This window comes from Drosophila serrata, unplaced genomic scaffold, assembly GCF_035046125.1.
Source record: "Drosophila serrata isolate PLE 108 unplaced genomic scaffold, ASM3504612v1 contig_125, whole genome shotgun sequence".
NCBI lineage: Eukaryota > Metazoa > Arthropoda > Insecta > Diptera > Drosophilidae > Drosophila > Drosophila serrata.
The window spans coordinates 458,923-474,116 of record NW_028257023.1 but is presented as its reverse complement, the minus strand read 5'-3'; the positions used below and the strand labels follow the sequence as shown (position 1 = coordinate 474,116).

The following is a 15,194-nucleotide window of genomic DNA, read 5'->3' as shown; positions in this document are numbered from 1 at the left end:
TTCTCCGTGAACAGTGAAAGTGTGTTTCAAAAAGAAAGGCATAATTAATATTGGCCAGCCGGTGAGCACTTGTTGCGGGAATTCACCCTGATCACCGAACAGTCTGCCGCTGTCACTATATTTTTGTATGCTGTATCGTACACATTTTTCTGTTCGCACAATTCAATACAGTCCACTTCTCGACGCTCCACTGTGCCAATAAAAACCCTAAAGTTTTTCAAGAAACAAATTTCGTCAGCCAAGGATTTAAAATAATCCGAATTTTATAAATCCTATTTTTTATTTATATCAATTTACGATACATATATTGGGCAAGCTTCGCGCTATTCTGCGCTGAGAATCGATCTCCACAATTATCTACATACATATGTATATCGAGCATCGATTTCCACAATTATTTACATATATACATATATATTGGGCAAGCTTCGCGCTATTCTGCGCTGAGCATCCAAGTTATTACATACATATATACACACGCCAGCATAAGGGCATATCAAGTAATTATTTGTCATTTTTTTCGTCTCCTCTTTGTGCCTAGAGCGTGTACAAGCACCTGCACTCATACATTCCACAGCCGCACAGTGCCTACGAGACAAAATCCGCCATCTACAACTTTCAACAACTTTCGTGATCCAAGGATTTAACATTATCCGAAGTTTATAAATCCTATTTTTATTTATATCAATTTTTACATACATACATGTATATTGGGCAAGCGTCGCGCTGTTCTGCGCTGAGCGATCCAAGCTATTACATACATATATACACACGCCCGCATAAGGGCAAGTAATAATTTGTAATTTTTTTTCGCAATATTCTGAGCTGAGCAGCCAAACTCAAACTCAAATGAGAGTGGTTCTTTTTTTAATTGTCTTCGATTTAACCGCCGCAACGGCTGTGTTGTTGTTGGCCATAAGTTCTTTGGGTCCCTCACTCATCACTGCTTTGCCGACGGCTTATCCCAGTGAGCTCTTCTCCGTGACCAAAAACGGATGTTTGTTTTTTAAATTTTACCTTCCTAGCGTTTAAATAATTAATCATCTGAGGTTCATAGTTAAACATTCATTAATAGATCCAGAATTTAAATTTAATTAATTAATTTAAGTTAATTAATCCCTTCAACTGAGCCGCCGCAACGGTCGTGTTGTTCTTTCCTCTTGGTTCTTTTGAGTTCCGCACTGCTTTGCCGACGGCATGACCCACTGAGTTTTCTCTCAAACTTAAGCCAAGGGTTTATTTCGACCATTTCATCAGTGATCAAAAAAATTGGCAACAATTAATTACTTCCGACCAATACGTTCCTAAATTCGTATTTAATTTATTACGGGATCCATCCACATTTCGTGAACAATTTTTTAAGCAAAATTTAAGCAAACCTCCATGTCCGAAATATATTGAATATTAAGAGAAAATACAAGGATTTCAATTTGCACTACTATTCAATACTAGCCCGAACTACCACTCATATCTATATAGATATATATATATATACATATATTCCAAAATACAAAAAAATTTTAATTTCAAAGTAAAATAAAAATTATTCCTGTATTTTAATTACGGCCGATTTCGTCAATCCGTTTGGGAAGATCCCAGTCCGCATCTCCGCGACCCTCCCCGATTAACTTAAAATCCACTGCTCGACCACAAAAATGGCTCAAACCGCCATCGACATTGCGTTGAGGAAGTTTATTGCCACGACAGACCGTGTGAGTCAATTCGAGGCAAAGATCCAACCTCTAGACGCCCCAGAAACCACCCAGCCCTCTCCTTCCACGTGTAAAGTGCGTCGCGATCAGATTAGAGTACTGTGGGAAAAGGTCGAAAGGGATTACGATATTTGTTCTGAACTTATATCGGCATCCGGTGAGAGTAACACCATCGGGCTAACGCTCCAGTCCAGATATGAGCATTGTTTCTCGGTCTACGAAAGATGTAGTGCTGACCTCCAAGAGTTGATGGAAAAGGGCGCTTCTCAGTCCGTGCCGATTTCCCCAAACTCTTCCGTCCCGGAGTCGGCTGGTTGTCGCCTGCCACCGGTGGACACCGAAACTTTCGCTGGTGACTGTCTTCGGTGGCCCACATTCAGAGACCTTTTTACGGCGGTTTATATTCACAACTCGCGTCTCACCCCGGTGGAGAAATTGTTCCACCTACTATCCAAGACAACTGGCGAAGCGCACGCCATTGTTTCCAAAGCCCCGCTCACCATTGAGGGGTTCGTCGCAGCTTGGCAAAGCATCACCGACCGCTTCGAGAAGCGGCGGTTGTTGGTCAACAGCCAGTTGAAAATCCTTTTCATCATCCAGGCTATCCCCCAAGAGCAGCGCGCTAAGAGAGCTGCAAGGCACTATCGAGAGTTGTCTAGCGGCATTAGAGATGACCGCCATTCAAGTCGAAGCCTGGGACTGCCTCCTGGTGTACATGGTTTCCTCGAAGCTCCCCAAGCTCACGCTCTCCAAGTGGGAGCAATCGATCCACAATAAGGACAAAATTCCAACTTGGAACGAGCTAGACGCGTTTCTGACCGAACGCCATCGTACGCTGGAGGCCATCGACTACGTTACGCCTACCAACTCAAGGCGTTTTCCGCCAAAATGGTCGACTCCGAGGGCCCCAGCGCCCCGGCTCCATTCTTCCGACTTCAGAGTGACTCCAACAACCAGACCCAGAAGGCGTGACCTATGTTCCAGGGAAAACCACCCCCTGCGAAGATGTCCCCGTTTCCTTAAAATGACCGTAGTCGAGAGGTCAAATATCATCCGAAGAAAGCAACTCTGCTTGAATTGTTTGGCACGAGGCCATCAGTGGCGGGATTGCCCCAGTGCCCACTCCTGCCTTACATGCCGCAGACGGCATCACACCCTGATGCATCCCAGAAGCTGTTCCTCCAGTGCTCAAATTGCTCCTGAACCTTCCAGCCCAGTAACCGCACCGGTCCAAAGGATATCCGCGTTCTCCACGCGAATCACTACTCCCAACGCCTTCAATTACTAGGTACCCTACGATATCAAGAGCAGACGTTCCCGAGGTATTTTATCCTACCCATGCCGAGTCTGCAGCGGAATCCATCCGCTTCGAAAATGCCACAAGTTCCTCAGGCTTAGTGCTGAGAAGAGGCTCAGCGCGGTGTCCACCAACCGCTACTGTTCCAACTGTTTGGCCCACGAACATTCCCAAGGCAAGTGCCGCAGTGGTGACCGATGCAAGACGTGCAATCAGCATCACCACACGCTCCTGCATATGCCGGGAAGTCCAGTTCCCGCACCCCGATCGCAGCATCGGATGACTCAGTGCTCCCAATTCGCTTTATTTACTGACCGCTCTTCTAAATGATACATTTTTTTTCCATTCCGCTTCGAGAAGATGCCACCGCTTCGCACCATGCGAACGCTCTGATCAGAGGTCCAATCCAACCGATTCCGAGGTTGCCACCGCACTTCATCCGCTACCGACGTCGACGTCCCCTTCCATCTTGGGCCTCTCTCCCGCCCTCCTCAGCCACTCCACGGCCTCCGTCCACCGCTCCACTCCGGTGCGCATAGGCAATTTCCGCCGCTAGCCAGGACACCCTGCAGAACGCGGCAGTGCTTATACAGGACGAATATGTTGCAACCCGAGTTGTTGCAAGGGGGGGAGAATGTTCACGTCAGAAGGCCCTTCGCGGCGGCCGCTGCGCCGCCTCTGTCCACCGAGCCTCCAAAGCTTTGGCCGCTCTTGCACTCCCGCAAGTCGGCTCTTCGCGCACTGCTCATCGGGCTGGTCTAAGCGCTCCCGCGCCCACTCTTTGCTACATTTTCCAGGATCTTTAGCGGCAGGATCGCCCCCCTACAAGAATGCTGCTTTCGGCACACACACACACCAGATCCAATTTAGAATATCAGGAAGCTCAGCTCATAAACTTTCAGCACCCGCTGCGATGTCACAACATCGATTGGTTCCACCCACAAAGCCTTTCCTTCAGCATTCCAAGCTTCCTATCCACAACCTCACAATTTTTTTATTTTAAAAATTGGGCTTGGTAATTGAAGCGACTATTCATCAATCAATAAATTTTTTCGTTCCTCTTTGGTTTAATTGCGAGTGTTTTCGCGTTCTGCGTTTTAAGTCTGGTTTCAAATTTATAATACATTTTTATTTATTATAAATTAACTTTCAGAATTGATATTTTGCTTGACTATTTGCACATTTATATTCTATTTAAAATTATTTTCGGGGAGTAATAGAAAAACTTTCTCTTTTCCATATACATATTTGGCACATCATGGGTCGAAATATAATGTTTAAGTTGAGGAATTAACGCTCTGGCTTGTAAATTCGTTAAAATTTCTTCTCCATCGGCGTTATCATCCTCGTCACTTTCAGAATTGTTGCGTACGTTTTTTGTGACATTTTCACAGAACAATGTTACTCTCCGAAAAAAATCAGCAAACTAAATGAAAACAGCGAGAGAAACACAAAATTCATAATGCATAGCGACAAAGGCGGCATAGCTGTCTGCAAAATATAACGGTGCTTTAACTACAAAAAATTTCACATCGCATTACGATTTATAAGAGGTTACGAAACAAAATTACGATTTATAAGAGGTTCAATATTCTTTGCAAAATTAAGAATTAACGAGGGGACCAAAATGTATGGAATTTTTACGAATTAACGAGTTTTTTTCAAGGAGACAGAATTTTTTACGAATTATTGATTTGAGGCCGTTACGACAATTAGCGTATAATACCGTGTCGCAGAAACCGATTAAACTGAAAGCAAATATAAAAGCGTTTGTCTTTCCGCTGAAAAATTATGACTTTCAGTGATTTTTAGCATATGCAAAACATTTGTGATAAAAATAACACTTAGCTGTAAACGAAGTGTACAAGAAAACGAAACACAAAACAAAATCAGGAATGTGTAAAACCGAATAAGATTTCCAAAATTAAAGTCACTGTCTTTATTTTAAATGATCCGGTTGTTTTGGGTTGTTTAAGCACACAGAAACATTGACCACTTGCCGAAATTCCCGCATACTAAAATAGATTATCCGACTGAAAGCATCAGTGACTTAAGGGATCCCCAATATTTAATCTTGGAACAACAAAAAAAAAGAAGCGTACCAACAAATTATTTATACTGAAGTGGATCGACGTTTAACGTCAATTATTTAGCAAGGAGATTACCCTCTCTAGTACATTGGGTTTCCCTGCCGGCTTGCTGTCTAGTACAGTGCCGAGGTATTTGACGTGTGTTTCGGAGTCAGCCTGGTTGTATTGATTTTTGGGGGGATCCATAGCGGTACGTTGTATCTCTTAGTGAAGAGAATGATGTCCGTCTTGTTGGCGTTGATATTGAGTCCTACATTGTTCGCCCTCTCACATATCTCAATGAGTGTTGATTCCATAATCGAGCTAAGGGTTGATAAGCTGACTCCCGTCAGCATACGCTGGTATCTTCGGGGCCTTCGTCTCGAACGTCTTGATAAGGTCGTCGACCACTAGATTTCATTGGGGGGTAGGACTCCACCTTGCGGCGTGCCTCTGTGCGCTCCTTTCACCGTGAAAGCGGTGCCTCAATCCGATTGTATCCGCCTACAAAAATTATTGATTTCTTATCCAGATGTTGATGGCGGAGTGTGTATTGGTCGCTCCTAGGTGGTAAATTGTTGCTTCTGTGCTTTCGTTGTTGAATGCCCCAAATATGTCTACAAAGACTCTGAGCGATATACTTATTGTGCAGGGCTCTCTCAATGGTGGCTACTAACGAATGTAGTACCGTCTCCACTGATTTACCTATTGTGTATGCATGCTTGTTGGTTAACTATAGTCTGCCCATATTGTTTCTGATGTATGTCCAGCAGCTTTTCTAGCGTCTTGAGTAAAAATGATGTGAGGCTTTGGGACTAACGTGGCTGCTCTTTTCTGCTTTAGGCAGAAAGACAATCAAAGAGGTCCTCAATTGGATTGGGATATAGCCCGTACTCAGACAATCTGTGTATATGACTTCTTTGGTCGCCTACAGCATGGCTGGAAATATTCCTTTTAGTTCTGGTGCTTTTATCCCCTCGAAGGAGTCTATAGCCCAGCGGATTCTTCTGGAGGATATTAGATCTGAAATGCTCTTCAATAGGTGCTAGTACCCGGTACTCGTGGGCATCGGTGACCTCTGTGCAACCTGGGAAGTGCGCGTGCATTGGTGCTGTTAGCGCCTCTTCGCTGCCCTTAGTCCACTGTGCGCCGTCACGTTTGAGCTGACTGTATAGTGGGTTGCTTTGAAAGTAACTTCCGTAGTCGTTTCTAGGGCCGTATCTTTGTTGAAGCAGAAGTTTCTCCAAAATCTTCTTTGCGCCCTGCGTATTTCCTTCTTCTTTCTTCCTGCTCGTTGATTATCTCATCCTTCGCCTCCTTGGCGATTTTGAAATATTCTCCAACGCAATGTAGCGAAAGGTCCCACCAGGGTAGTCGGCCCCCTTCTTGATATCGGGCATGATGTGTCTCTAGGGATTTTCTATGTCTTTCGGTTCTGTATCTGCTTGCCGATTGTGGGTAAAATGCGTTGTAGCTTGAGGATTTTAGTCCGGCGACGGCATTGCTCGTGGCAATTCATGGCTTTTGGACTAAAGTTACATCGGCGGACCCTTGCTCCATGACAATGAGTAGGTTCGCCGACGCGATCTTGCTCTTATTGAGATTGAGCTGTAGCACCCTTAGGGACATTGGTATCGGGCTCAACTTCATTTGACCTCTTCAGACTCGACGTCAACGATGGTTTCCAGACCTAGGTCCTTCTCCACCTCGCCTGCCTTCAACCCGGGGTGGCGCTCTTTGAGGAGCAGTTATACGCTACCCATGCTCCACGCCGTATGTACCTTATGTACCATATGTCTGTCCTTTTTTACGCAAACTAGTTTCTCATTTTTGAAGTTATGTACCTTATGTACCATATGTCTGTCCTTTTTTACGCAAACTAGTTTCTCATTTTTGAAGTTATCTGAATGAAACTTTACAGTTAATCTTCTATTTACGCTCACCTGCGCGTAAAAAAAACTAAAAATAATAAGTGATTCTTCTTCGAGTAATATTAAAAAAAATTAACTAATATGCAAATAATTTGGGTTTTTCTAATATAAAAGTAATAAATGTCCAAGGCAAAACCCAAGCCGATAATGTCAAGGTGGAAAAATGTAAATTTTTATATGCCAGAGACATTTCTTCATTAAAGATAGGTGTCTTCTCAAACTCTTTGATTCTATTTGCTCGGATGTACATGGCTAAAAAATAAGAAAACACGGCCTGTGGGAGTACATCTACCCAAGCCGGCACAAGCTACAGTATCTACCGTTGCACCTTCAGTCCCAAAAACGAGCCTCTCCCTTCTATCTTTCCTATCAGAATACTAGGGGCTTACGCAGCAAGCTCTCGAAGCTGTAGTCTTTGGCATCCCAGGTAATTGTCTTTATTGAAATCAGGTTGAAGCCGAAGATACTCAGCTCCAAAATTCTTCCGGGTAAGTACACAATTTATAGATTAGACTGGCTTTTCCAGCGAGGAGGTGGATTTTTAATTGCCGTTGACTCCTGCCTTAACTGGTAGTGTTTGAAGATTTCACGGATATAGAATTTATTTGTGTGAAACTATCATTTCCACTAGTTTTATTTTTATCTCTTGTTTGTATATCCCTTCATCGTCTGAAGATCAAACTTATTGGAAACACCTTTCGGCAATTCGGGCCGTTTCCAAAAGCCTTTCAGATAGGGACCATTTATTGGCCCTGCGGGACTTCAATATACCTGGAGCTCCTTGGCCTTCTGATGGTGTGACAAATGTACCAGAGCGGTGGTGAGGAAGGTAATCGGCACCGAGATCGTCGTTGAGAAGGCCTTGCCATTTTTTCTAAATACGTATTAAATATTCGGTTTAAGTGTCTTGGTCGTCTCATAATTTACACAAAAAATTTCTAGATATGAACTCTGTGCTGCTAGGGCTTAACCCTAGAATTATCCTTAGAATTTATTTTTATTGTGAATTATTATTATTTTTTTCTTTTCTATTTTCAGAAACAACTGGGCTTCTTTTTCTCCAAAAACCAATATTCTATGGTTGTCCTACTTAGTTTCAAAGCTACTAAAGGGAGTAAACTACAAATGTGTTAATTCAAAAATTCACAGGCAGCATATTAAAAAGCTAAAGGAATTGCAAAATAATATGCTAAGCTATGACAGTGCTGCAACGTGTGTAAAAAATATGTTTAGGCTAACTTAAAACAATTGTTTTCACTGAGGAATCAATTAATCAAAATTCATGTTTTTATTTAATTGTTCTATAAACTAAAGCTACAACTATTTTCTATTTTTAATAAAACTAGTTTTCTTTCAAAAGATGTATTAAATATGGGCAATTCTCTGGTGTCGAATGCGACATTCGTACGCATTCAAACTAAAAAAACACATGTGCCAAGACTTTATTTTAATTTTAGAAAAATTGAAACGTATAGCTCTTGGTTAGCACTATAATTGGTGCTAAGGTCGATTTTGAACCCTTGTTTGTTTTTAAGATATTCACTAAAAAGTACTGCGTTCGCACGCCACAAAAATAGAAGTTACATTTGCAAAAAAACAGTTTAAGCTGTGATTTCAGCGAAACGTGATGAAAAATTGTAGTACAATAAATTTTAATGAATTAATCTTAATAATGTATTTTGTTTAATTTTAAAATATGAAGTATTTATTTTTTAATAATTATTTAATTTAATTTAAGCTCATGTTTACATGAGCAATGATTATTGATAATAATTTTATTGATAATTGTTCACTCCGAAAGGGGCTAATTTTTCTCTCCATTGTAACGAGGTCACATAAATTATATGTACATAACACCGGCAGAGCCAACATACAGGGCAGAGCCCAACAAGCGACCGAGCCGCATCTCGGCAGAGCCAACGAGTGGAAGATCCAGCATCCCGATCGAGTCTCAGATTGGCAGAGCTAAAAATCCGGCAGAGCCGGCCCAGATTTGCCGAGCAAACGATCGGCAAGGTCGACCCTATCAAAACCAACACGAAGCAGCCACCCGAAATCGGGCCGGGGTTGCTGTTCCTAGAGACGCTTGGAATAGGAACGGGAAGCCTTAGGATCGAGGCAGCGCTGCCGCCGAGACCGATGGCAGAACTAGGCCACAGGCACGCCGTCAAAAAAAGCTCAGGACACTTTGTCCAAACCAAGGACCAGGGCAGTTAATATCGTCATGAATTAGATTAACCTCCCCGACCGGGGAACCCACGTGTTTGTACCAGGACAAGGAGGCGTCTCTGCCAGGACGCGCTACAAGCGGTTAGCCTTCTTTTTATTAAGTGTATGTGGCATGAGTAGGATAGGGAGTAGAAATATTAGAACATATAATAAGACCTAAAAATGCTCCTCGCTGTTTTCTCTTCTCCTCATTCTCCTCTTCGTCCTCCTAACTAGTCCCCTCCCGCTGGCGCGTCACTGCCGCTGGAGAGTTCCGGGCGATGGCCAAAGCGGGACGGGAGTAGGACGGCAAAATAGAATGCACTATATATGCTGTTTCGTGCACAATGATGTTCAGCTGTAAAATTAAATAGTTGACGAACTCAAGGAACAGGCAATCGAACAGTTTAAGAAGCTTGATAAGACAATCGAGATAATCATCAACCTTTATTTTATTATTTATTTATTTATTTTTCCTGTAACCTTAATATAAATGTGGGAGTTTTTCAGAACTTTGGGAAAACCATTCATATATCCTACCTGCAGCTTGAAAAGCGGTTCGAAAACAACACTGTTTTTCTTTACGAGAACAGCATAATTACTGTTCGATTTCGTGAGGGCGTACCCACGAATGCAGTGTGAAGTGCTGATTTCGCTGCATTGGATTAATAAATTTAACAACTCACTTGTTTAATACAAGTTTTAAATAAACGCTACTAGGAAGCTATTACGCTAAGGAAAAATCTAAATAGCAACCTATTCTAGTTTTTTTTTAAATTAGTTTTGGGCTAACGTTTTTTTTAAATCATCCACATTTCCCACAAATAAGTTTATTAACAATAATCAACCAACTCAATGGTTATAATACTTTTTTTAAAAATAGGTACATGTGGCATGAAAACATAACAGGAAAAGGAAATAAACGTTTTTATGACATGTGAATAACAATCAAGTAATTACAGTTTAAGGACTCGAGAAGTGTGTCGTCTTCTTGTCCAAAGCTCTCCGGGATGCCTTTGCTTGAGTTGCCCACTAAACATCGGATCGGCCAGAGATGCTCCTAGCTGATTCGTACGGGCTGTATAGCGTTCATTACTGACTCAAGTGTTTGATAATTTGCTCCCTGACAGAGGACACCCTTGCAAACATGCGCAGCGCTCGGTTTTGGACACGTTGCACCTTCATAACGTTGGTGTCAAAGCCGTGCTCCATATTTGCAATCAATAGGTCATCGAGGGATGCTAGTTGGTTTTAGTAACCAGTTAACCTTCTTAAGTTTAGCACGGTATCTACCTGATATCTTTGTTCTCTGCTGCTTTCAGGTAAGCCGCTTGTCCAGGATCAGACCCCAGTACTATACTGAAGATTGTGGAATGGTGACGTCGGGGGTTTTGACCATGGGAAGCACCTCTCAAACTGAAGTTATAGTGCTGCGACTTTCTTCCGCTTACCGCAATGGTCAATCTGTTGGTCCACTTGCCGTATGAGTCAAGAAATTCCTAGGTGATATTTTACGCTTCAAGGCAACTGGAGTTGTTAACAAGGAAGACCGTGTCGTCAGTGTAGGATGCCAGTAGTCTTCCCAGGCCATGGCTGATCTGAGGTGTACAAAGTGTACAAAACGGGACCAAGGACGTTTTCGAGCACCATCAGTTTTGATGCTTGGCCTTTCCCCCGACCATGTATCTTTTGTCCTGAAGGTACGATTTAAGTAGCAGAAATTGACCGATCGGAAGCAATGACTTCTGCTTATGAAGATGACCAATACCCCGGCATGGAGTTCAAAATGAGAACCTGGAAGAACATTTTTAGGCAAAAAAGCCTTGGCATCTGCTATCAATGCCATTAAATCCTGGCACTTTATTATGATGTAGCTTTTGAATATGGTGAGAAACTTCTTCTTGGCTTACATGTTTTATCGGTAGTGGCTCTGGGGAAGAATTTCCTCAACATCCTCGGGGCTCGCGAGGTAAAATGGCTGGAAGCGGTTCTCTAGCTCGTCCGCGAAAGCTACAGAAATGTCAGAGTCAGACCTACACAATGTGCTGTCTGGTTTTTATAGGGATCTTTCGGATAGGCTGCCGTTTAATATTCCGTGTATATTTCTTTAGGTTGAAGCCGTACGGTTTGGCTGGGTCCGCATAGAGGAGCATCTCAATCAAATATTTATGTTTGGTTTTAAGGAGGAGTTTTTTGGGGTCGTCCTTAGCATGTCTATATGCCCTTTTGTCCACGAGGTTTTGAGATCTCAAATATCTGTGTGGGGGGTTTTTGTTTAAGACTAGAAAGTATATAACCTCAGGATTTAAAAGTGCCTGAAGTGGGTTGGTGATGGTTGAGACATGTTTTGAGTAGAGGCACTCGGCAGTCTTATGGTGTTCCGGGCAAACATCTTGACAGTTTCATGGATTTCGTCAGGGGGATTTCATACCAAATTAAGGTAAACAAGCCGGTAAATTTTATGCGCAGCAACTCTGAATTAAGTAATTAGTGGTATGTAATCGGAACTAACCTCAAGGCTTTTTGAGATTGAGAGACACTCGGGCCAACGACATTAGAGTCTATAAGATGCCTTACGACCATACATTCGTTTTTCAATATGAAGATAATTTTTTTATTCAAACGAAAATGGCGCTCTGCCGGCTCTCACAAAATAGAGAGCGTAAAAATCTAAAAATATACAAACAGATCTCAATAATTTTCAAACTTGGTGCCGTGTAAACTTATTAAACTTAAATGGCTCAAAATGCAAACTAATGACATTCTCTCGTGTCGTTCCTTAGCTTGATACTTATACTCTGAACTGCTGCTCTTTGGAAAGAATTAATTCTGTTGATGATTTGGGCATCCGTTTGGACCCAAAACTTGACTTTATTGATCATATTTCGTGTATTCACCATAGAGCCAGGGGTGTGCTTGGATTTATTAAACGGTGGTCGAAGGAATTCAATGACCCCTATGTTACTAAATACTTATATACTTCTTCAGTTCGTCTTATCTTAGCATCAGCCCGGCGTCTATAGCAAACGCATCGAGTCGGTTCAAAAGAACTTTTTACTTTTCGCTCTACTCGGTTTAATTTGGGATGCAAACCAAAGATTACCTTTCTACTTTAATAGACTCATATTAATAAATTTACCGTCCTTAGCCAATCGTAGAACGATGCTAGGAATAACCTTTATTTTTAACCTTATCCATGGTGATGTGGAAAGTGCTGACTTGTTGAGTTAGCTTAATTTCCACGTACCATGTAGAACTACTAGATCCTATATCCCATTAGTGTTGCGCCACTGCACTATGGTCCAGCGGACCACTTTTTTTTAGGCCAAAATGAATAACTCCGGTAATTTCAAAGATATCGACTTGAAACTTCCCAATCGTAATTTAGTACTTATAGGATGATACTGGATAAAAATTTTCCGGATCAGAAAACTATATCCTATAGCTGTCATAGGAACGATAAAAATACATTTTGAGATAAATTAATAAAACTTCGGTAACGTAAAAATAATGTCATTTTAACTAAATTCACAAAATTTTATCAAAATCGGTTAACGAATTACTATAGTTTTCATTAAAAGCATCATACAAAAAAAATATTCATACAAAATTTGGTGATCTTTTAAGGCAATTCCAAGAAATGTGGTCAAAAGTGGCATTTTTCACTATATGAAAATAAACAAGTATGAAATTCCCTACAAATCCCGATAGGTCTCAAGGTGGGACTAGGTGGGACTCACTTTGTATAGCTTTTTAAAAACAAGCTTTTAATGAAAATTTACATATTTTTGAAGACAAAATTTAACATCAAATAACAAAAATAACAGATTAGCTTCAAACATTTCCCATCACAAAAAAAGTAGTTCAAACGTTACTTATTCAATTAAAAAAAAAATTTGGTTCAGTTCGGTATGATTTTTCCGAGTTTTCGTAATTTTAAAATTGCCATTTATTACTCATTTTCACTCTGCTAGTTGGTCTGCATACAAACAGCTGATTTTAAAGGCGTCGTCCGCTAGAGTGGCGCCACCTATGAACATTTTGGGTATGCCACGTTGATGGTCACTCTATTTCTAATCCATCGAGACCAAAATCTTTTTATTTTGACCACTTTCAAAAAATGGGTTTTGGCCAAGAAAAGTGGTCCGCTGGACCATAGTGCACTGTAGAACCTCCTTTGAACTGCATGAACATTTTAGAGGGTTATATCCAAATTATAATGATTTGTTTACACTAATTTCTAACGTAGATAACCATCCCAAATTAAAATATTTAATACTAACACACTTAGTAAACATGCAAGCTAACAACCTGGCAGCACGCCGGTAGTCAATTTCCTCGTATTCTGTCCTATATTTTCCATCACGCCTACTAACCTTTAAGTTAGATCAAACAGGCACGTGTCTGGTGTCATACGGGCCTCTTGAATGTACTGACCGTAGTGCATCAACGTCCAATAATGCCTTTGCTTCTATGAGTAAACATAAGAACACGCAAGTGCGTATGTGTGTGCTTTTCGCAAGCGCAACGACAAAAAATTAAAATCTTATTTTTTGTGCTGCTGACTGCTTGTCAGGTAGAGAGGTCGGCAAAAACGGCAGCATTATTTTTAACGACTTTTAAATAATTTGTTTAATATGATCAACATAGACTTACTATATAAAATGGTTGGCGAATATCATTCAGTAGAACCCTCCACTAGAGCGCCGACTGGGGAATAGGCTCTGTTGACCGGGTAATGATGTATGGCGCATGTTTTGTTCGGGGTAATGCAGTGTTCGATTTGGTTGAATTCCCCCCTGTCAAAACCGAAGGAAATAAGGTGTCTGGCGGTAGGCATAAATAAACCAGTTTATCTTTGTATGGACATCGTAAAGATTCAACCGGGGCTGGGCTGTCACCCCAAACGTCGGTGGAAGACGTGACTGCTTCCACCGTGGAGGGCAATCCTCTCTGCGTGTCGCCAGCGGTCACACCTCTGATTTGTCGGAAGCAGGTCGTATAAAAAAACGCAGAGGAAGCTAAGCCGCACAGGTGCCATAGACCTGGAGCAGAAGAGGAGAAATGGATCCTTCGCTTGCCAAAAGCATGCACCAGCTCCCCGCTTAGGGACGAACCGAAGCGTTCAACCGAACCTGCTCGCATTCAGAGCAGACTCTAGCCCTATTCCAAGAGAAGGCAAAACTTACTTGGGCAGAGCAAAGTTGAGAGCACTTCGCCCAACTCTTAAAAGTTAAAGGAATGCTTGCCACCAAAAGGCATGCTCCGCTGAGAGCGCCATTTAGGACGCTGCGGTGAGCAAGCTGCAACGGTCAAAAAACCCCAAAAAACTTGCAACTGCACGGGGGTGCAGACGCCAACCCGCATCATAGCGTGTGGGAGAAGCCCGATATAAAGAACAAAGGTGAGTCACTTTTATACGTAGCAAACGTGGGAGGAGGAGCACACCTTCGTAGACCCCACATAGACTTACGTTCTAGATATAAATGTCGTAGCGCGACAGGGGACTATGGAATCAAAATGCAGAGGTCTCGAGAGACCAATCTACTCAAACCACAAGTAAATACAGTTCCAATACGCTGCAACGCAAAAACCTGATATGGTGATATACTCAACGAGGAATACAAAATCATACTCAGGGACTACCAAGGAATTACGCAGGGCGCAAAAAAAGTGTTGGAAAAACCTCTGCTCCAATATAGAGAAGACCCCAGAAACGGCTAGACTCCTGAAGCTCAGGTGGAAGAAAGCCAAGCTTTCAGTCGGATATACTCTACCTCCGTATAAAGTTGTCACCGTGAAAATCTATTTTAGTATGCGCGAATTTCCAGCAAGAGGTCAATGTATCTGTGTGCTTTAACAACCCAAAACAACTGGATCATATAAAATAAAGATAGCGACTTTAATTTTGCAAAGCTTATTCGGTTTTACACATTCCTTATTTTGTGTTGTGTTTCTTTTTCTTGTACATTTCGTT

At 41.9% G+C, this 15,194-nt stretch overlaps 1 protein-coding gene across 6 annotated transcripts in view; it reads left to right on the top strand.

Moving 5' to 3' along the window:
* Positions 1-8,368, top strand: part of Haspin (haspin) — a 29,291-nt gene extending 20,923 nt beyond the window's left edge. For 5 of the 6 annotated variants that reach the window (XM_086826042.1, XM_086826043.1, XM_086826045.1 and 2 more), the window contains one exon: positions 8,048-8,368. In XM_086826042.1, the coding sequence (XP_086682168.1) occupies positions 8,048-8,252 (205 nt within the window). In that variant the 3' untranslated portion in view covers positions 8,253-8,368. Of the gene's footprint in view, positions 1-187; positions 7,839-8,047 lie in introns of those variants that run through there. The other variant, XM_086826046.1, reaches the window with a different exon arrangement.
* Positions 8,369-15,194: the final 6,826 nt, after the last annotated feature.